We start from the raw sequence: 24650 nt of genomic DNA, 5'->3' as shown, positions 1-24650 counted from the left end.
GTTAATTATGTGTATTTACATGTTAGTTTAGGAGGTCTGTGTACAGAATGTGAGCATTGAAAGACTTCCTGATGTTTGTCTCTCGCATTTAGACAAGTCTTGGGCATTGGTGGACAGCTATTCCCACCAGTTGGACCAAGTTTGGAACTCAGACTACAACTTGGATCACGAGATATTTGGGCACTATTCTGAGTATCAGTATCTATATGACCCCAACACGTTCCTGTGTGCTGATGGCACCTGTGTTGCTCGATATTGTAAATGTGATGGGATTGTACAGTGTCCTGACGGGTCAGATGAGAAAGATTGTTCCATGAAAGGTTTAGGTACACCAAGCCTGCATTTTCTGATCCATGGAAATGGTTTCTGTGCTTGGTGTTGATGGATATGTAAACTGTTTGGAACATACAAGTTTGCGTTCTGAGACTACATAACGTGCATCTGGAAGATCTTGGCTGCCTGCATAGGATGATGGAAAGATGTATTTCAAGAATTTGCCTAATGCATTTCTTTCATATTGGTCCTAAAAGTTTATGATCTTCGTTTGTCCAAATATGCGTGAATTTAACCTGTTTCAATATGTTCAAACATATGAATTTTACCTATGGATTGGCATGATTAGCATATATTTTGCACTACTGCTTGTTACACTTTCTGAAATACCTCTTTTGCATGCAAAGTTCAATGAAGCATTGTTTCAAGGCAATTAGCATGCGCTTTTACCAAGAATGCCATAGAATGTTATTGCAGTGGTTCCTTAAACAAGTACAATCAACTTTCACATAATAAATGTATTTGCGATACAAAATATTTCCTGCGTTCATCATATTCAAAGGCAAATTTTTAGATCAGATTTAATAATGCTATATGTTTGTATCTCCCAAAACATTCCTGTTAATGAAGAAATACAATGTAAAGGTTATTTTACTCATTCATTTAGTATATGTCAGTAGAAAATATGTAAGTTTCATTGCGTTCATGGCAATGGTTTTTGACAGGACATTCATGGTATTCACAATTATTGTAAGGGATTATGAAGACCATGTGTTCATGCTAAGCAAAAACGAAAAGCTTTTTGGGAGTGGATGCAAGTTCGTTGTGATAATGTGAGTGATATGTGTATTGTTTGTTTGTAGACGCTTGCCAAGATGCATCTGCTGAGGGAACCTTGAGGGTATCTGTACATGAAGTAGATAATCAGGCAACAATTGATGGTAAGTTGTATATAAACCCAGTAGTAGTATAAGATGATTGTGTGTTTGTTTAATATGTACTCATATTATATAGTGGATGTTCATAGTCACACAAAATAACTATTTCCTTACATAGAAAAAGGGGAGAATCTGAATAGAGCTGGACTTGGACTGGCAGGCAATACACAGAGCATTGGGCTTCAGTTTGATGCTTATAATAATGTTCCGCTTCCTCCTGCGAAGTGTCCTTGCACTGGAGTCTGGTCCTCGAAGTGGCAGCGTAACTGGAAGGGAATGGTTCCTGAGGCTGAAGAAACCCATTGACAGAGATGTATGTTGACAATCACTGGATTGTCTGGTCCAGACTCGATTTTCTTACAAACAACATCGTAAACTGTAATACTGCTGAAACAAATATTTGCTCATTATATAGTCACAATTGTAGAATCAACATTATTATGAATGTGAAAGGGTTTTGTCGCTCCTATTTACACTTTGGATATTTCCAGCACTGGTGCGTCTATTGTGTGTGCAGTATGTATTGGTCATTTTGTAAAACATGAAAACCTCTTGTTAATACAACATGTACCAGTGACTTTAAGGCACAGATCACCTGATTATCTTGGAAATATCTCAACAACCCATTGGTCACATGAACAATTTATGCTCTCATTGTTTGTTTCTGTTTTTCACAGGGATGGTAATAATACCTTAAGTTGTATCTGTGTTCATTAAAAAAAAATAACAGTGCTTCGAGAACAAGAACAGGTGTTTTATAAATAACATATATTCTTGACTTTCGGGTGATCGTCCAGACTCACTTGACGACAGTACTGTGTTTGAGTATACCCTCCAGTGTACAGATCTCACCATAAACACAGTAAGTAGTCCCAAATCTTGCTTAAATGTAGTCATGTATAGGTGAATTGATCATTGACACATCTTGAATTTATCTCCCTCGACATATCTTGACATTTAAGCATGTTGGTACATTTTGTCCAGACATTAGAACCGGTATTTGACTTCTCTATTGATAATGAAATGTTCTAACCTACAGGCATTTTCACCTCACCTCAAGATATGTCACCTCACGGTTCAACATAGTCTTTCAGTCCTTCGTGATCTTTCTCAAGACACCTTCAAAAGTTTTCTTGCAGTCTGACTGACTGTATCCCTGTCATCATCAATAACATAAAACCTGACAATTACATTGATGGTACCTTCTGGACCTGCACAAGTATGGTAAGTGTATTCTTGACACCTGAATTGATAATGGCACTGACTGGCTGACCTCAGTATTGATGCTGACACTGCCATGAGGACTCCACTGCAGCAGATGTTGACCACATCTTCATAGGACCTCGTCATTGATGGTGACACAATCATCATGTGACCTTGACAGTTTTGACACTATTTTCATGACTTGAACCCTGGTAGTAGTCTTCATGTGATCCTGACATTAACATTAGGGCTCTCACGAGTCCAAAATTTGGGACTCGAGTACTCGAGGGGTCAGACCCGACTCGGACCCGAGTACCCGACAATTTGGATGCTTATCTAAAACCAACATTCAGGCATACACGTGGCTGTTCCAACTTCCAATCTACGAATAATGCAACATGTATATGTGAATCTAAACGTTCTTGAATTGAGATTTGATATTCAATGTCAATGGAAGTATATATTACCTTTTTATTATTGCACGTGAAGGCAGCGTAAGTGTCACTGTGACCAAGTTGTATGCGATCAATAATGTGATCAAAAGAAACCAATCAATGTACTTCTTTTTTCTCTTGGTTATAGGTTTGACTGCGCTTTCAAGATTATTTAATATTAATGTGTCGTTGCAGTTACGACATATTAGCGACTTTTAAACATTCACCTAGACGATAAGTCACATAATCAATTAACCTTAATCATGGTTAAATTGCGGCAAAACACGTGCGCAAACTGATATTTAGACAAAGCATTCATTGATTGGTGCTGCATTGGATATCTTGTAAAAATGTATCGACTATGAGACTTAAAAAATATAATATGTAAAACAGGATTGATGTTTATTTGAGACTTCTTATAGTGAAAACGTTTTGGTTTCAAACTAAAGACTAAGCATTTATTGAGTAACACTACACTGAATTTCTTCTTCCGAAACTCTACTGAACGGAGATCAGGTCAGTGGTATTTATTGTGAATAAAACTTTAACTATTTCAGGATTTAGGTCTCCAAGTGTGAATGTTATTTTAGATGGGTATGTATGTGTTGATTATTGAACACTGAAATACGCTGAATAAGAACAAGACAACAAGAGTGAGGACTAATTGTATCAAATTGTTTGTTTAATGAACTTAATGCAAGAAGGCAAGAACACAAGGCCAAGCTTTAAAGAACATAGCTTATTATTGAAACACGACAGAAAATAATCTTTCATTTTTGCTTTAGAATTTGCCGTTAAAAGTGACATAACTTTATCACGAAACAACAAGTCAATAACACAACTTCATGAAAAAAATAATATGAATACACACCCGTATGCTTTCACATATAGCCTAACAATATGGCTAACATATTTACTTTAAACCAAACAAATTTGAAGTCTGAAACAGCATGAACTTATACTGATACTGAAAATGAAACATTAACTTTAACGTTTTTGTCGACACTGTTCTTGTACATGTATATAGTCCATCAGTTTGTAATGTCGGGGAAAGCGGGTAACGCAGGCAAAGGAGCTTGGTGAGGGGTCTCTGTGGGAGCGGCAAGGGGGATCTCTGTTCTAGTGTCGTCAGGAGTTTCTTTCTTAATAACAGGGTTCAAGCTTGAGCCTGAAGGGGGTTCTTCCTCTTTTAATGCGTCTCGTAGATTCTTGGTTAGGAATATGATTGCGTCTGCAGTCTCCGGACTCAAGGCAGCCCGTTGTTTAGTAATGGTGAGTCCGGCAGCAGAAAACGCGCGTTCAGATGGAACACTGGTTCCAGGTATACAGAGATACCTCTTGGCAAGTGGTGCTATACGTAGGAACAGGTTCTCATTCTCACGCTACCAAGATAGCGATAGAGACTTCAAAGTAGACCTTTCTCTCACTCGTGTTTGTGCGTTCAGGAACTCAGTGTATTCTGTTCTGATGTCTCGTTTGTCTTCGATGTCGTCTGATATTTCGATGATGTCACTGAGCAGGAACGACATCGCATCTCCTGATTCACAGAATTTGAATTTCTTCACAGTTGGCTGAGCTGGCTCGAAAGGAGATCCTGGCTCTTCTTTCACACTTACAGCCGTAGGTAGGTCAACGTCGGTACGCGGCTGATCATCTGCTGCCTGAGTGATGAGGTCAATAACTGCATCCTGGACTTCAGTTCTCTGTTCGGGCTTAAGACACTTCAGGTTTTTTGTAGCATGGGTCAAGTGCTGACGCTATCAGGGTAGGGGATTGTAGGAATCCGTCCTGAAAGAGGCGTGAAGAAAGACCGGCGGAGATTCTCGCTTTCATATCACCGATGATGTTGGTGTCAAGATCTCTCACTACAAGGTGATTGTCAACAAGTGCAGTGACTAAAGGGTAGACGCCAGATGCCGTTGGAAATTCCTCACCACACAGAACTTCTGTTGCTGAACAAGAGGTTTCAGTGCTATGACAAGCTGGTCCACCAACGTCCAGTGGTTGTCCTTTAGGTCTATGTGTTTGTGTTTTTTGAGAAGGGGATCGCAAAGCAATGCAACAATGTCACCATGCAAGAGGGACAGCCGGTCAAGCAGAAAGTAGACGGAATTCCAACGCGTCACAACATCGGTGATGACATGTTTTGGGGTTTTTCCTAGTTTTTTTCTGATGACTTTCGAGAAACTGTGTTGCCATTGTCGACTTTGAAAAGAAGGCCACAAGTTTGCGTGCATGCATTAGCATGTCTTCAATGTCAGGTACCTTGAGCCCATCATGAACAGCAAGTTGCAGTGTGTGGGCAAAACAGCGGACATTGGGATAACCAGCCGTTTTTGCTGCAACTGACATGTTTGAAGCATTGTCAGTTGTAATGCCAGCCACTGTATTGATACCAAATTCCTCCTGAATTGATTTCAGATTTGTGGCAATATTTGCACCGGTGTGCCTCTCCTCTACACGTCGTGTTACAAGGATGCATGACTTTAAATTCTAATCTGATAAGTAGTGGGCAGTGACAGTGATATAGCCGTGAGTGGCTACGCTTGTCCACATGTCCGTAGTTAGGGCAACGGCAGGTACTGTTTTGAGTACTGATATTATGTTCTCCTTGCAATCTTCATACGACTTCATGAGGTAATTGTGAATTGTCGCGGCACATGGAACCTGGTAATTTGGGTTCAAAGCTTCACAGAAAGCCCTGAAACCCTCCCCTTTAACAAGGCTTATTGGTCGCATATCTTTAACGCACATAAGCATTGCTTTTTGCGTAATACCTTCATACCATTTCCTGTCAACAGGCTTGTGACTTTTGCTAACAAAATTACCAAACTGCCCCAGCGTTGTTTGCTGAGCTGGTTTTCTCTCGACAGTGCTTATTTGCGGGTGCTTACAGGAAAAATGCTTGCGCATGGAACTTGTTGTACTACCTGCGTAACTAAGGGAAACACCACAAAGACGGCATTTCGTCTTTTTGGCCACTACATCAAGATCAAAATGCGTCCAGACATTGGATTTCTTCTCACGATCATCCATCTTGATTGCGTGAGGCGTTTAGAGTTATCTCCCCTGCGAGTTCTCGAGTCCATTCAATTGGACTCGAGTCCTGCTTTACCCGACTCGGCCCCGAGTACCCGAGTACTCGTGAGAGCCCTAATTAACATTTACAGTTTGATATGGTCATATAGGTATATTGGATGGTACGTTTGCCCCGTCTTTGCTCAAATGATGTAGGTCTGTCTGACATACATATCTGATGTGATACATGGGGGACTGATTTAAAACAGGAAAACACATTGATACAAATTCGTGGGGTTACCAGTATGCTCTAGGGCCTGCTGAACTTGGGTACATTTAACAGGCAACATCATTGTTTTTAATGGTTATGTTTGTTAAATACATTGGATTGTGAAGGTTGCTTCAGATAACTTTATAGAACATGTGTGAGACCATTAATGATAAATATTGGAATCTTTGTTCCAGCCTGGCGACCCAAATGTTGCTGCCAGCATCCTAGCCAGGGATCAGGACACCTTAAACACCCCAATTATCTTCTCAGTGGAATTGTGTGAGCATTAAATAACTTACACATAAACATCACTAATCATTTTATAACCACACTGTGGTGTCCATGTTCAAGATCTCTGCAGTTGTTAACATTTCTGAAGGATTTGTCGGTACTTCCCTTCTGTCTCAATTTCCTACTACATTTATCATATAGGCACAAATTAACAATTACTAATTAATCATACAATGCTTTTGCTGTCATGGGTGTCAGATGCTTACTCGTTTGGAACACAGGTTCATCGACATGTTACCAAGTGAAAGATCTGCATCATGTCATATATAATATGTAACGTATGAGAACGTACCCAAAGGAGCATTGTGCTAAGTTATGTGTGTGTGTGTGTGTGTGTGTGTGTGTGTGTGTGTGTATCACACGAATATTGGTACAGTGTGATTTTAAAGAAACTTAATTGCCATGTTCTTGTCATGTGTTCTCACACATAATATATTTCAGAATGTGTAATCTAATTTCAAATGAGTATTATTGTAACAAGTATGTTTCAGTAAGTGTTAGTCTAAAAATTAAATAGAACGGAAGATGTGTTTTTTGACAGCTGAACCTCCTGGGCACGAGAACAGATTTCAAATCATGAGTGAGCACGTGGCAGGTTCAAGCACCTACATGGTGATACAACCCATTGATACAACCCATAGACTAAAACATAATGGCTATTGACAAGAGAACGTGTGCTATTGATGGGAAGCTTGACTGTATAAACACAAGAAACAAGCTTTTGTACTCTGAAGCGGTGAAAAGTCCATGCTATACGATGACGTGAACAGAACACCGAGAAACAGAATTACAACACAAGCGACGGTTCATTGTTAAAGCAATCAGCATTTCAGATAGCCAACCAAGTGACGGCGAGAACTCGTTAATTAGCCCGCAACATTTGAAACAGGAGATGTCACCTGACCAGATTAAAACAATGACGTGAATAATGACGCAACATGTGAAATCTCAAGTAAAGACAAACATACAAGGACGGTTAAATTTAAAGAATAGTGGCGAAAGGCTTTCTTGGGAGCCTCACACTTCCGACACAAAAGACTCGTGCTATCTTACGTAAAGGCGGAACAGCCTTTTGATATTGTGAAAGATGCAATCAAGGACTATTCATCTGAAAGGGGAGTAAGAATTAGCTACATGAACCTTTTAAAGCATTGGGAAGGACGAAACCCAACTCACACTATCCGACTGAATGTCCCAACGCAAAGTGCTAAAGTAGTACTATCGGATGAAACGTTCTGGCATACTAATGTGCATTGCAGGGAATGGGTGCCAAACCGTGCATGGTACTCAAACGACAGATTAGGAGCTGAAAACGAAAACTCATGATAATGACAAACATGTCATATACTACCCTCTTACTTATCATGCTTCGTATTGCAGCCTGGAACATCAGAGGTATAATGCATGGAACCCGTGAACTATGTACAAGGCTGGATAACACAGATATCTTCTTCGTCACTGAACATTGGCTCAATGAACACAATTCATCATTCGTAAACGGAATTAATGACGATTTCGATGTCTACTGTAAGTGTAGCCCTGTCGCAACAACCCAACACAGAGGCTCAGGCGGCATATGTGTTTTTGTCCGTAAAGGTGACTGGTGCAGAGTGTCAATACTAGATACGCCCGAGAGTGATCAGGTGCTAGGTATAAGTCTAGAACATGGCAGTAGTAGTACCTACGTTATTGGCACAAGACTACATTCCACAAATGTGCTGACAGTGTTTATATCGACCAAGTCCATTATGTGATGAACCTATATGATATATATATGTTGCCTGGCTGTATATTGTATTCAAATGCAACCAATAATCATTGAACGTATTAAACTTAATAATGTCAGTGACGTAGGTTACCTAGTTGTACTAAGAACATTTCATCCATCCCCCGTACCAGTCAGTTCATAATTTCACCAGTAGTATACATTTCAGTCCTCTCTCTCTTCTTATCACATCAACCTTTGTTATTTTGGCTCTGTTCGGTTCTAGTGTACATTGCATTTAACGGATCGGTGAGTGAGTAAGTGAGTTAAAATTTAAAGTCACATCGGCAATATTTCAGCCACATCGTGACTAAAACAAGTTTTTAACTTCATCATAAATACATGTAAATCACTAAAAGCTTGTCGAAGAAGGACAGTAAACCCATCTAGAATATCACAGACACTAGAAATAAAACTAATATCTATCTCTAAAACTGGATTCAAATTATGACAGTACATTATAAAATACGGGATATAGATCGCCAGCAACCGAAGGTAGATCCCCACACTAGGAATATTTTTGACTGATCATTTGTGAAATACACAATGATCATTTGTGATTCCGATTTTGCGTAGGATTGAAGAGGCAGTTGTTTTGAGAAAATATCGCCTGTCAGCCCACTGTGTTGTTTTTTTGTTTCTCGTAGAAGCGCATTCATGCCATAAATCATCCACGCATAGGACACATGCTGTCATAATCAGACCGTGATATTGAGATGTTTAGACCAATAAATGTAGTGGATTACTTGACAAAATATATTGAGATATATAGGAACACAGGACAATTCAAGCATTCCTTCAATATTTTCCAGGTTTCATCAATTTTTTTGAATACCGCAGCGGTGTTCCCTTATTTGTTTCCCTCAGTATCTGATTACCAATTGATAATTTGATACTAGATGATGGCTTCTTCTAAGTAGATTGATATATCTCATAGGTAAATGTAAGTACCATCTACGTTGATCATGAAAATGTTCATATGTACGGTTAGTGATAATAACTGTAACGTCATACTAGCTCCAGATGACGACATAGATACTACCGTCGTTGAGCGCGATGGTGACGACGTAGCACGGTCCCGACGTCGGGTCTCCTGGCTCTCAGTCCAATCTCTCTCAACCTGTTCCGAACAGTTTGACCGGATATCCTCCAAATTAGAGACCCCCTTGCTGCTGTGCTCTCACCCGTGGCAGTACAATCACGCAAATGTAGTACCCGGATGTACCGATCTTGGGCTGCAGTGGTGACTCGAGGTCTTCCTGTACGGGGACGATCATTTGTTATACCTGTTTGGCTGTAACGAGCTGCAAGCCGTGATATCGTACTCAGACTAACATTCAGACATAACTTTTCAGACTGTAAAGATTTAACACTGAGTCCGTTTGTTGGGTGATACAGTAACTTTTGCCTTTGAGTATATGAGTATACAGTACGTAGATGAAAGCATCTACTGCGTACATAATTCGTTTTAGACTGTACCACTAATACACGCGTCCATAGTTTCCGTGATAGTGCTGTCATGTATAGAGAAAAAGGGTTATAGGGTTATGGAATGTGCACCCGAAGCCCATCCCTCACCTGACATGGTACGTCATTACAATAGCAAACCGGCTCTACAATCGCCGCCTATTGAAATAGAATATACTTCCCGATGTAACCAGCTGCTTCAACATTAAACCCTAACACTCGCTCACGTTAGCTGTGTCCACCAATACCTGGGCGTTGACGTGAAGGTAAGAAATTGTACTTGTTTAGAAGATGAAATAGGTGTATTAGATGTCTCACCTCAAAATACACAAACTCATGTTTGAGAGTGTACAGCAACACGAATGAATCTCACAATTTACCATATCCATTGGAGCAGGTATATGTAGATTGTAGTAACGTAAATATATAATTTAAGTAGTGTTGATAACCGCCGTTACGGACTGTGTCAGGGACCGTTCATAATTTATGGCTAGGGGGTACGTAAGAATATGAAAATATTATGCTTAAAAATATGGGAAGGGGAAGTGGGACATTGAATTTCTACATGACATGCAAGGAGTCACTTACTTTGTACATAAATGTTGGAGGGGTGGGTGGGGGGCGAGAACATTGTACATGTGAAATCGTGTGGTTTCTGGTCTTAATACACGACTTCGTCTAGTTGATAATTTTGTGAGGCCTTTCTCCTTGTTGAGAAGTAGAGACCTCACTTTAAGATGGGGAATTGTGTTGTTGGGGAACCTTGAATAGAGAAGGAAACCGTGAGCACAGAATTGTGACGTGATCCGTTTATTTCTGGAGTGCAAGTGATCGTTACAAAACAATCAATAAGATTATATAATAACATAATATTTATAAGAACTCATATACCGTGCAATGTATAAAATAAATGAAACGGAAGTTTGATAATCTAAGATATTCATAAACAGTAAGTAATTTTAAACATTCCATATTTTAGAATTATTGCGGTAATGGCTTAACAACATTTTACAGTAAGTATGGTGTCACATGTTTTCTTATTCACAATAAACTCATACAATGAAACACATGTGACATAAAGACAATTATACATGAGTACAGGTTAATGGTACACAATGTAGACAAAGGGGCTCCTGGTGGATAGAGATTACGAGTGTGGCCGGAGGCTACTGAAAGCAATGATCCACGAAACATCTCAATTAGCTCCAGGTTTACATATGTGAAAGGTAGTTTGCGTGATACGCTGCACCTAGCCTATAGTTTAACATTGTCCATTAATGACTTGATAATTAAATCAAACAACACATTACACCATATACATTACATTATGAACTCTACAAATCTGACACATTATATTTATTCTAAAGGGTGGTAATCATTTTGCAGATACGTCGCTTGTAATGAAGGGAGACAACGTCATGTCTTAACATATCAGCCGCAAAGGGCGATACAATGATTACTTTTATAAAATACTATTTGTCATAAAAATTCTATGTTGTAGTTTACAATATAGCTTAACGTAATTGACCTAAACATTGCATACAAAACTGGTAATACACCTTGTACACATTGGTCAAAGTAACGCTTATGTTACATTATAATAAAATCACTAATTACAATAATACACCAGTATTGCATATAACAAAGCACATGTATACATCAATAAGAATTAGTGAGCTGCTTACCTTGAATAGAGAAGGAAACCGTGAGCACAGAATTGTGACGTGATCCGTTTATTTCTGGAGTGCAAGTGATGGTTAGGACCTACACCTGCCCTCCATATATACCCCTTAACCCGGAACACAGTGATTTGTTATCTCGTGCCACGCACACAGTTTCCATTCAAGATGACCAGCTCGCATTGTTTTAACTGCCTATGTCCATTGTATAGACAGTGATGACCGGAGGGAAGAGTTACCTGTGCACAATAGCCCCGCTGACTTTTCACATTTTATTGCACCGCAGTGCAAGCATAGATTTTCTGTGCAGTGACATGTTTGCCTAAAGCGATCAAAGCGATCACTGCGTACAAGACCCGTGAAGATCCGGGGTAGAATAGGTCTTAAGCAACCCATGTGCTTGCCATAAAAGGCGACTATGCTTGTCGTAAGAGGCGACTAACGGGATCGGGTGGTCAGTTTCGCTGACTTGGTTGACACATGTCATCGGTTCCCAATTGCGCAGATCGATGCGCATGCTGTTGATCACTGGATTGTGAAAAGAAACTTCACAAAATGTAATTTGAAAAATAAAGAATAATTTTTCTCTGATGATACATCTATGTATCCGAAATGGGATCCCTATCTTTCGACTCTAGAAAAACGTTAGCAAAACCCACTCAAACCCATCTATTCGTTAGTGCCAAATCAGGTTTTGCACGTGCAGTCGATCACGTGATCTTCGCATCGAAGTTTTCTTCATATGCACGTGTTTGCATTGGCCTCAAGAATTGAAAAAACACTTTTAAACCACAGTTCTAACGGTACTTGAAATGCCACGATTGTCAAATGTGCAACGTGAACGTGCCGTTGGCATGTTGCAAGTGGGAAGATTAGTTATTGACGTCGCAAGAGCAATGGGATGCAGCCGTCGTACTGTGTATGACTTGCGAGGTCGTCTACAACAAACTGGCACCACTTCTGATCGCCCAAGGTCGGGTCGTCCACGTGTGACGTCACGAGCAGAAGACCGTCAAAATCGTCCTACGTCACCTACGTGACAGATTTCTGCCGGCTACACGAACCAGGGCTGAGATGTTTAGAGGTCGACTGTCCTCACAGACCACTCGAAATCGGTTGCGGGCTGTCAGTCTCCATTCTCGACGTCCATATTGTGACTTGACATTCTGTATACCCATGTTTTGGAACGGCGGTGTAGCCTAATGGTACTGATTATGGCACTGTCAGTGTATCGAGTACATCACACAGATCTCAGCAATGAAATAATAACAATTTAACCATCTTACCATCTCTTGTTCTTTTATAGTGCCCTGAAGAAAGAATGTGAAGTTTCTTTTTTGACTCAGTATATTTACAATAAAGCTAAATTAATCAAATATATTTTATATATATTTGCTTAATTTTAGCACGATAACACATGCTTCTCCATAAAAATCATCATCCACTCTCCCCCTCAACCCTCTCCTGCTGGTCGTCCCTGGCAACAAGGAAATAAACATATCCCCACACATTATTGGCTATATCGCGTACACGCTATGCGTGGAGGTTCATGAGAGTCTTCCTTGCAATAAATGAAGTAATTATTGTGTAATTTGAAACATTAAAGTGATGGTCATAATGGAAATTACATCGCACCGTCACATGTTTTGCTCGACATATTTCCCATTCGTGACCCACTCGTGTTATTCCGCCACAAGCCGAATAGCGAGCGACTCGTGCCTCTGAGGAAGGCATTCGTGACTAACTCGTGTTAATCCGGGACAAGCCGAATAGCGGGTTCACTCCCAAAAGACAGACCTCCCAAAAGACAGACCACTCATAAGACAGACTCAATGAGCACACTAATAAGCTGAGCCATGCTGTCCATCCCTATTTAATTAATGAGCTGACCCAGAGTCACTACAGAGTATAGTAAGATATTAGTGACACAGAGAACATACAGCATATTGATCCATATTAAAACATTGAACAAAGTCCAGTTTTGATAAATTTGGCAACTTTAGAGTTAAGTGGTGAATAATCACATTTCATTAGAGAAACAATGTTTTCAATAGTAGGATGTTTACAGAAATATTGGGGAAGAAATTGATTTTTTAACAGTTGTTAAATTAGTTTTTGCAAATAACTGGAGAACAGGATGTTTTTATTACTTAAGATGATTTGAAGATGAAGGTGAAATAGTATTTATAAAATTCAGTATACACAAAGTATATAACTGGAGAACAGGATGTTTTTATTACTTAAGATGATTTGAAGATGAAGGTGAAATAGTATTTATAAAATTCAGTATACACAAAGTATATAACTGGAGAACAGGATGTTTTTATTACTTAAGATGATTTGAAGATGAAGGTGAAATAGTATTTATAAAATTCAGTATACACAAAGTATATAACTGGAGAACAGGATGTTTTATAATATATTAGTTATTTTTTCACATGACTTATTTCCTAAGACTTTTTTCCGATCACCCTTCTAGATGGCTACTTCTATGCCAAGAACAAAGTGAAAGGATAAAATGATGATGTTCAAGTGACTTTCTAAGTGTTATCTGTGCACTGACAAACATGTGATGTAAAATAATATGGTGCTTGGTCTCATATGTTTGATAAGGTACATGTATATAAATTATTTGTTTTGATAATATTCACAAGCAAATGTGCAAATATATGTTGATGTACATATATGTTGATGCAATATGTCTGAATTTAAAAATACATCACATGAATTGATAAAACTATAATCAATACCTAATGTTGTCTTTTTCATCTGGGCACATACCATTGTTATCAAGGGTACAGCTTAATTTAGCCTTATGCAACCAACCATAAAATGTGTTGTTTTAAGCGGTCTGTCTTATGGGAAAATACCGAATAGCGACTCGTGCTCCTCTGGAAGGATTTCTTATTGGCGTAGGAACATCAGAACTACTTTAAACAAGAACGATAACTCTATGCGTGTTTGATTCCAGTGTTTCTTAATATCACCAAAGTACTCGTACATTGTATGATTGTTGTTGTTTGATATTTTGTTGTTTTTACAAATTTATTTTAAAGAATCAAACTTCTTTGAAACAACATATATATATATATTTTTTCAATATTTTTATTCATTTCAGATAGGTATACAAACACAGGGGGTACACAACTCAATGTTAGGGCTGGATACATTTTGGCAACAAAGAGTTACAAATTTTCAAAGTAGGAAAATATAGTTACTAGTATACAAAGTCAGGGAGTGCATAACTCCAGCAGCAAACTTCATGGGTTACAGGCATGTTCTAGTTAGTTATACATCAGCAACAAAGATTTAGCAATTTCGAAGTGTGGAAACATAGGTACACAAAGTCAGAGTGTGCACCACTCCAGCAACAGACTCCACGGGTTACAGGCATGTTCTAGCTAATTATACATCAGCAACAAGATTTACTAATTTCGAAGTATGAAAACATAGGTACACAATGTCAGGCAGTGCACCACTCCAGCAACAGATTCCATGGGTTACAGGCATGTTCTAGCTAGTTATACATCCGCAACAAAGTTACTTATTTCGAAGTATGAAAACATAGGTACATAAAGTCAGGGAGCGAACCACTCAAGCAACCGACTCCACGGGTTACAGGCATGTTCTGGCTAGTCATACACCAGCAACAAAGGTTTACTACTTTCGAAGTATGAAAACATAGGTACACAAAGTCAGGGAGTGCATCACTCCAGCAACAGACTCTCTGGGTTATGGGCATGTAAGAGCTGGTTATACATCAGCAACAAAGAGTTCAAATTTTCAAAGTGTGATAATAAAGGTATACAAAATCAGGGAGTACACTATTCCAGTTGCAAACTCCATAGGTAAGGCACTTGGAGCTGGTTATACATTGGCAACAACAAGTTACAAATTTTCAGAGCGTGAAAGTATAGGTACATAAGTCGGGGAGTACATGACTGCAGCGACAAGCTCATGGGTTACCTGCATGTTGAGTAATTAATATTCTTATCGTTGTTGTTGTTGTTCTTCTTCTTCTTCTTATTATTATTATAGGATATTTATAAGATGTTAAAACCTGGTTATCGCTGACAACAGAATTATTAATTTCAAAGTTTGCAAGGATTGGTATAGAAAGACCAAGTGCAAACCTCCAGCAACAAACTCATCGGTCGTAGGCATGTTGGAGCGAATTATTTATTGGCCCAGAGACTTGCAGATTTTCAAAGTTCGAAATAAAGCTATGAAGCCTTTTTTTGTGAAATTTGTTAAGCCTGTTGTTTTTCTTAGCTATGTATTTTTCGACAAATACAATAGTCTGTATTATTTTCAGAAATCCTGACATTTGCAGCCGTCTGTTGTTTATACTTGAGATATATATGAATCGTTTCCCAGCGAGAATAATGTTGTTAATAAAATCATAGCCAGTGTTAAGTCCCAACAGGATTGTGAAATCTGAGAGTACAATGTCAATGCTAAAAGTGTTTTTAATAAAAATCCTTAGTTCACTCCAGAACATCTGTACATGTTCACACGATACAAAAACATGGATAATATCCTCTGGTTCTGATTTGCAAAATGTACAAATATTTTTGTCAATCAATTTCATCTTAGGATTAGGGAGTGATGTGAAAATGTGTACTAAAGTAGTAACAGCCAAGGTCTTAATTACAGTTATCTTCCCAGTAATAGTCAACTTCCTTTTTCGCCAAATCCCAAGAATGTTTGATATAACTTATAGCCTTTTCCTGGTGTTGATCAGCCACAGGCCATTCAAATCAGCATTTAAAACAATACCCAAAACCTCAAAGTTCCCTAAGTGCCAGTCCAGGCCATATGCACTACATATTATATCTGTACTGTTAGCCATAGCTCCAATCCACAGGGCTTTTGTCTTGTCTATATTTATTTTTAATCCTGACATGCGATAGAAGAGAGAGAGAGAGTATCCATAGCAGCCTTCAGGCTGACATCGGAGCCCTCCAGAAAGAGCTGGGTGTCGTCAGCATATTGACCTAGCTTATAATCCTTGCTATTCAAGATAATAACCTTAACACTTACATTTGCACGAATCATGATACCTAGGATCTCTGCTACAAACAAAAATAGATATGGCGAGATGGGGTCCCCCTGCCCACAGCCTCTATTATTAGGAAAGAATTCGGATAGATGTCCATTTTGGATAATGCAGGAGGTAGCATTTTTCGTTAGTATAGATATCCATTTCAGCATGTATGGACCAAATCCAAACTTTTGTAAAACCTTGCTAACAAATGTTTTTGAAACTGTGTCAAAACCTTTTTCAAAATCAATTCATAGTAAAAGGCCATTCTTTTTTTGTTTTCTAGTTTCAAACATGATATCATATAACAGTCTTATATTTTCACTGATACATCTACCAGGAATGAAGCCTCTTTGATTTTCCTGTATCAGATGGTCAAGTGTAACTTTCAGTCTATTAGTGATACATGTACTTATAATCTTATAAATGGCATTTAACAAAGATATAGGGCGCCAGTTCTTCAAATATTTTTTTATCATTTCCTTGTTTAGGTATGCAAGTTATGACACCCCTATTCATAGTCAAAGTCAAGTGATCATTTTGAAATGATTGATTTATGTATCGAAGAATTCACTTTCCCAAATCCAGCCAAAATCTTTTAAAGAGCTCTACTGAATAGCCGTCAATGTCTGGACTTATTTTTCATTGATTTAACTGCTTTAAGAATTTCACTGGTATTAATAGGCTTTTCCAGTTGAATTTGTAAAGGTTTTGGAAGGACAGGGGGTGTTCATGTCTGATAACGTCTGTGCACCTTTATGGTCATCGATACAATCTTGTTCAGAAAATAAATCCTGATAAAGGCCTTTTGTTTATCTAATATACGTTTTCCATCAGTGATGATTTCACCTGTATCAGACATGAGACTGGTAATAGACTTACTAACAAAGTTTCTGAAAAACATATTTATTAAAGACATATTCTAATGTAATTATGTTCACCTTATATTTCCAGGCATATTAATTTTCAAAATAGGGTTTAATAATCACAAATGGGTATTGTTATACTGAATATACTAATAATATATAATTTTTTTTTTTCATCGACATCAAGTCCCAAAGCAGATGTTTCTCAAACTGAACATTCGTGTAACCTTGCTGTCACACCCCTGGTGGAAAAAAACATGACTGACCAAACAAAGTCAGACTAACACATCCCCAGAAAAGTGAAACACACGCCCAATGTTAGAGATTAAAGTTGATTAGTTACATACAAATATAATATTATTATTTTGAAACTCGAAGCAATTTATAATTACGTTTCCTAAAATTGTTGGAAGCGCACGTACAATCTCCATACCAAGCCCGCAAGATCACCAGAAATACGCTCAGTTGGACCAGTGAGAGCCGTTATGTCAACAAACGCACGCGCGTGTATTTGAATCTCTCTCACCGTCAATCGCATGATTCTTATTAAAAACTTCATAATAGGCAGCAAAAGCCTGTTGGCCATGTTCTTTGTACTTTCAGTATGACGATATATATTTTCCATGACTTTTTAAACAATGGCATAATGCCATAAACGATTTAAGTAGTCGGGATTATTTTTATCAAAGCATTACGCGCGTTCTGATTGGTTTGTCGTATTTTCGCACATAGCAAGCATCGATAAGGGCAAGTGGTGACGAATGTGTGGAAGGATTTCATATTGCCGTATTAACATTAGAACTACTTCAAACAAGAACGAAGAATCCATTTCTAATTAATTCCAACAGTAAAAAAGAATAATGCAGCTTTAAAAGATTTCAACCCGACAATTATTCGTGTAAAACATGTTCTCATGTAATTATTTCCAGCTGAATACGATACAAGAATCGCAAATAGGACTGTTTTCATGAACAGGCTATGAAAAGCTGTAATAAGTCTCAAAATAGATCCACAGAAATTACTTAAAAATATATATGAAACTTAAGAATTCGTGGAGAGTCCAATCATGATTTAGTGTACTTTGTGCCTACAACTAGTCAGAACTGGCATGTAACTTTGACTCTATACCCGTGGACAATTTTATAATGAATAGGCTGATAAAATATGAAGATCCCCAGAAGCGTCAGACTTCAGTATACCCCGATCGCACCCCGATCGATGAATGTTATGCGCGAAAACACGACAAACCAATCAGAATGCACGCAAGGATTGGGGTATTTTGCTAAAACGATGACTTAAATCGGTTATTACATTATCTCATTGTTTAGAATATTGTGAAAATATACATAGTGATTTTGAGCTTAGAAAGGACATAGATAGGTCCCTTTTGAAGGATTTGATAACAGTAGACACAATACCTTGTATATTCTTTATATCATTCACTGCGTTTACCACTCTAACCTTAGTATGTTAATAGATAGTTGGATATTTATGTAATTTGGCGTGAAACGAAATAATCTAATGTGAATAGCATGTCTACCTTACTTGACTATTTAGATCACTTTGCAGGTATTGTAGATGCTTTTCAGATAAACCAATATCATGATTCAGCGAAAGACATTATGTTACGTACAAATTTGTTTATCCAGATATTGGTTTATTTACCACATGACAGACCATGAAATAGGATCAGGAATTGTATTATAGAATCTGTTGCAGCTACCTCCACCTCAGCTCCAAGGGAGACACACAAGATGGCGACAACGCCGTCAGCACAGGCACCGGTTATGCTGACCTGTGTCCTAATCCTGCTGACATGTATACAAATATCACAACAGCAAGTCAATTTTTACAGTAAGTATACTATTAATATTCGTGCAGTACTTCAATATACCTTGGTTTTATAAGATACGGATTAATCAGATTTGCCCTAGAGCAGCTTCTGAAATTAGTTTCTATAGATTAGAAAGTACAGAAGAAAGAAAAAAAATTTACACCGAGAAAGATGTTTGATAATAGTGCTGGCAATGACCTTTAGTCATTGTTTTGTTCCAACACATAACATCATCACTGTAGTTGCGAGAAGTTAGGTGAAATAATCTGTTTTTACGAAGTCAATTTTTACAGTAAGTATACTATTAATATTAGTGCAGTACTTCAATATACCTTGGTTTTATAAGATACGGATTAATCAGATTTGCCCTAGAGCAGCTTCTGAGATTAGATTCTATAGATCGAAAAGTACAGAAGAAAGAAAGGAATTTTACACCGAGAAAGATGTTCGAAACTAGTTCTGGCAATTGGCTTGAAATTTACCATCGAACATTAATCATTGTTTTGTTCCAATGCATAACATCATTACTGTAGTTGGTGATTTTGTAATCCATAGATATGGTTTCTTGGTGTTGATTATTGACTTATAAACTGTTTGGAACATACACAGTTTGCTGTTCTGAGACTACATAATGTGCATCTTGAAGATCTTGGCTGTCTGCATTGGATGTTGGAATGGTCCAACCAGGAGCAACGCACACCGAGATCACGAGACGGTTAGGATGCGCCAGCGGTTGCGTCAAACAGGTTGGACAAGAGATAGGCCAGGAAGCGGGAGACAACGGGTGACCACGCCTATTGAAGACCGTCACATCCGAGTACTTCATTTCCTGAACCGTTTCATTGCGCGGCGGCACTGGGACAAGTGATAAGTTCGACAAACCGTGTACAGGAGGTTGCAGGCACATGGTATCCAAGCACGCCGTCCCTACCTCGGAGCGTTCCTGACACCTCAACAACAATAGCCAACAGACTAGTATGGGCCAGACAACTTGGACTGGGCACGGGTTTTCGACGAGAGCAGATTTTGCATCTTCAGGGGCGATGGTCGACAGCGTGTGTACCGAAGAATTGGTGAACGTTTGTAACAGAATTGCATTCATCAAGTCCGGCCATTTGGAGGCGGAGGTTTAATGGTTTGGGGTGGAATCTGCGGTGACGCCAAAACGAAGCTTGTTGTTATTCGGGGAAACCTGAATGCACAGCGTTATCGAGATGAAATTGTACAACACTTGTGGGGAATTCATTCAACAACAGCCTCGTGGAATCAGCACGATAATGCGAGACCACATACGGCAAGGCTGACTCAGAACTTCCTCGCCAACGCCAACAGTCAGGTTTTACCATTGGCAGCTTATTCACCGGATATGAACCAAATCGAACACTTATGGGACCATCTCGATTGCCAACTCAGAAATCACCCTGTGCCTCCAGTCAACTTTGGAGGAGGAATTGGAACAATGCCTCATTGATGAATGGCAAGGACATTCATGGTATTAGATTATATATTTAAAATTTATGTAAGGAATATAAATGGTAGGAATGGATGCAAGTACGTTGTGATAATGTGAGTGATATGTGTATTATTTGTTTGTAGACACTTGCCAAGATGCATCTGCTGTGGGAACCTTGAGGGTGTCTATAAATGAAGTAGATAATAAGGCAACAATTGATGGTAAGTTGTACATAAACCCAGTAGTAGTATAAGATGATTGTGTGCTTGTTTAATATGATTTGTACTCTGACTATGAACATCCACTATATAATAAAACAAAATCACTATTTCCTTACATAGAAAAAGGGGAGAATCTGTTTCATAAACACAGAGTCAAAAAACGTAACCTTAAAACAAGATTGAGGTAGCAAACATTGTTTTTATTTCAGCTTCACCAAATGAATACAGAGCTGGACTTGGACTGGCAGGCACTACACAGAGCATTGGGCTTCAGTTTGATGCTAATAATAATGCTCAGCTTCCTCCTGCGGAGTACTTTGCTCTGGAGTCTGGTCCTCGAAGTGGCAGCGTAACTGGAAGGGAATGGTTCCTGAGGCTGAAGAAACCCATTGACAGAGATGTATGTTGTGACTTTCACCTTCTGTATTTCCAGCGCTAATATTTTTGTGTGTGCAGTAATTATTGTTCATTTTGAAAAATGAGAAACCTTTTTGTTACTACAACATGTACTAGTGAATTTAAGGCACAAATCACATGTTTCTCTTGGACTTATCTCAGTTGTCCATTGGTCACATGAAGATTTCATGTTCTCATTGTTTGAGTCTCTGATTTTCACAGATATAGTATTGCAGTAATACTTTAACATCGATTTGTGACCATTCTATAACTAACAGTGCTTTGGAGAACAAGAACAGGTGTTATATATGATATATATTCTTGACTTTAGGGTGATCGTCCAGACTCACTTGACGACAATACTGTGTTTGAGTATACCCTCCAGTGTACAGATCTCACCATAAACAGAGTAAGTAGTTCAAATCTTGCTTAAATTTAGTCATATATGGATGAATTGATTATTCACGTATCTTTAATATATATCTATTGGTAAAACTTGACACCATGTTGATATACTTTTCCCCCAGATTTTAGTACCAGTATTTGACTTTACAAGTCAGCCTACACTCTCTATTGATTATGAAATTTTCTCCTAACCAACAAACATATTCAAGATGTGAAACATATACGACCTCACGTTTTAACACAGTCTTTAAGACCTTCATTATCTTTTCTCAAGACACTTTCACAAGTTTTCATACAGTCTGACTGATATCATCAATAAAACCAAACTTGACAATTACATTGATGGTACCTTCTGGACCTGCACAAGTATGTTAAGTGTGTTTTTGACGCATGCATTGATAATGAGACTTACTGGCTGACCTCAATATTGATGCTGAGTCGGCCATCAGGACATCACTGTAGCAAATGTGGACCACATCTTCATAGGACCTCGTCATTGATGGTGACACAATCATCATGTGACCTTGACAGTTTGGACACTTTTTTCATGACTTGAACCCTGAAAGTAGTTTTCATGCGATCCTGACATTAACATCGACAGTTTGATATGGTCACATAGGCATATTGGATGGTACGTTTGTCCTGTCTTTGCTCAAATGATGTAGATCTGTCTGACATACATATCTGATATGATGCATGGGGGACTGATTTAAAACAGGAAAACACATTGATATAAATTCGTGGGGTTACCAGTATGCTCTAGGGCCTGCTGAACTTGGGTACATTTAACAGGCAACATCATTGTTTTTAATGGTAATGTTTGTTAAATACATTGGTTTGTGATGGTTTCTTCAGATAACTTTATAGAACATGTGTGAGACCATTAATGATAAATATTGGAATCTTTGTTCCATCTGACTTCGTCATTGATGGTGACACCTTCTCCATCTGACCTCGTCATTGATGGTGACACCTTCTCCATCTGGCCTCGTCATTGATGGTGACACATTCTCCATCCGACCTCGTCATTGATGGTGACACTTTCTTCATCTGACCTCGTCATTGATGGTGACACCTTCTTAATCTGACCTCGTCATTGATGGTGACACCTTCTTCATCTGACCTCGTCATTGATGGTGACACCTTCTTCATCTGACCTCGTCATTGATGGTGACACCTTCTTCATCTGACCTCGTCATTGATGGTGACACCTTCTTCATATGACCTCGTCATTGATGGTGACACCTTCTTCATCTGACCTCGTCATTGATGGTGACACCTTCTCCATCTGACCTCGTCATTGATGGTGACATCTTCTTCATCTGACCTCGTCATTGATGGTGACACCTTCTCCATCTGACCTCGTCATTGATGGTGACATCTTCTTCATCTGACCTCGTCATTGATGGTGACACCTTCTCCATCTGACCTCGTCATTGATGGTGACACCTTCTTCATCTGACCATGACATTGATTCCAGGACTCAGTCCCAAAATTCTTTGACAACAAAAGGCCTCAAAACTTGACTCAAGTATGTCAATATACTTTGTTCAGTTAATATTGCCTTCAACTGGTACAAGTTATAACCGACAAACACCCCATTGAGTCATCTGTTACGCACAGAACTGTATACACAGCATGTGAAGTCATCAAAGTTTCGTCAAGTGATGAAGCACATCCAAAAATATATTTGGACAAAATATGTCGTCCCAATGTCACTTTGTTTATATTTGCAGCTGTGATTGTTGCAATACTTCTGGCACATCACAGTACCTCTCTCACATCTGACTTCAACTATACTCTCCCAAAAAAGAAACGCATCATGAAAATAACAATTTCATGTAGCTATGAATTAAAACGTGATTCATTTTGCAAAAGGTTTTGCTCAGTTTATGAGTCCTATGGTGTTTATGTTTTGAAACATCACAACAAAACGCACCATCCGTAAAATACCCATATTTAACAGCATGATTTTCAATTTCGGCGTGTAGTTTCACAGAATACACAATTCACATGCAGTGCACGTGAAAGCTGGAGATCAGATAGTCTCAATGATGGGTATAAAAGGTTGATCGCTAGCTGTCGATTAGTCACTGTATTTGGAATATTGTTGACGAACGCAAAATGCCACATTTAAAAGCCGACCGTCATATCGCCATTGGTTTGCTTGAAGCTGGCCAATCTCAACGTGCAGTTGCCCGACGCATGAATGTTCACCAAAGCACCATTTCACGGCTCTGGGAGAGATATGCGGAATATGGTGAATATATATATATGCAGAATGCGGTAGCAGATGCCCCTCGTAGTGGGCGACCTCCAGCGACCACTCGCTACATCCGGGTACATCACCTGCGTCATCGAACAGCTACGGCGACCAGTACCGCTCCACAAATACCCGGATTGAGGAGGAGGCTTTCTGCACAGACCGTCAGGAACAGGTTGAGAGAGGCTGGTTTACGTGCCAGAAGACCTTATTTTGGCCCTGTGCTTCGACAACAACATCGTCGACATCGAGTTCAATGGTGCACCAACGTTCAGGCCTGGAATCTACCGAATTGGCGTAGAATCTGGTTCAGTGATGAATCACGATTTCTATTGGAACGACACGATGGAAGAATGCGGGTGTACAGACGTCGACGTGAACGTTTCGCCGACGCTTGCGTTCCCCAGGTGGACAGATTCGGCCGGGACAGTGTTATGATGTAGGGAGAGATCACCTGCCGTAGGAGAAGTGATTTGGTGATGATCCAGGGCAACCTGACAGCTCAACGGTACTGTGACGAAATCCTACGCCCACACCTCCTTCCAATCATAGATCGCCAGAGGGAGTTGTTTCAACAGGACAATGCCAGGCCCCACACAGCACGTCACACTAGAGACTTCCTCCAGAAGCACAACATCAATGTGCTCCCCTGGCCCTCAAGATCACCGGACTTAAACCCGATCGAACATCTGTGGGATGCCCTGGACAGACGGGTGCGACGCCGTAACCCTCAGCCCCAGACACTTCAGCAACTCGCACAGGCATTACAGGCAGAGTGGGCTGCGATAGGACAACACGAGATTCTGAGACTTATTCGTTCGATGCCGAG

At 39.2% G+C, this 24650-nt stretch overlaps 1 protein-coding gene across 3 annotated transcripts in view; it reads left to right on the top strand.

The window, feature by feature from the left end:
- The window catches only part of LOC124269790 (cadherin-99C-like), a 43512-nt gene that overhangs the window by 734 nt on the left and 18128 nt on the right, over positions 1–24650 (top strand). Inside the window, exons 1-5 of one of the 3 annotated variants that reach the window (XM_046704827.1) lie at positions 9823–9926; positions 18969–19103; positions 20680–20757; positions 20967–21157; positions 21485–21562. In XM_046704827.1, coding sequence (XP_046560783.1) covers positions 19004–19103; positions 20680–20757; positions 20967–21157; positions 21485–21562 — 447 coding nt within the window. In that variant the 5' untranslated portion in view covers positions 9823–9926; positions 18969–19003. Of the gene's footprint in view, positions 1–1136; positions 1215–9822; positions 9927–18968; positions 19104–20679; positions 20758–20966; positions 21158–21484; positions 21563–24650 lie in introns of those variants that run through there. The other 2 variants (XM_046704828.1, XM_046704829.1) reach the window with 2 other exon arrangements.

Source organism: Haliotis rubra, unplaced genomic scaffold (assembly GCF_003918875.1).
Source record: "Haliotis rubra isolate DU_JTF1 unplaced genomic scaffold, ASM391887v1 Scf1474, whole genome shotgun sequence".
Taxonomy (NCBI): Eukaryota; Metazoa; Mollusca; class Gastropoda; order Lepetellida; family Haliotidae; genus Haliotis; species Haliotis rubra.
This window is presented reverse-complemented; position numbering and strand designations above follow the sequence as displayed.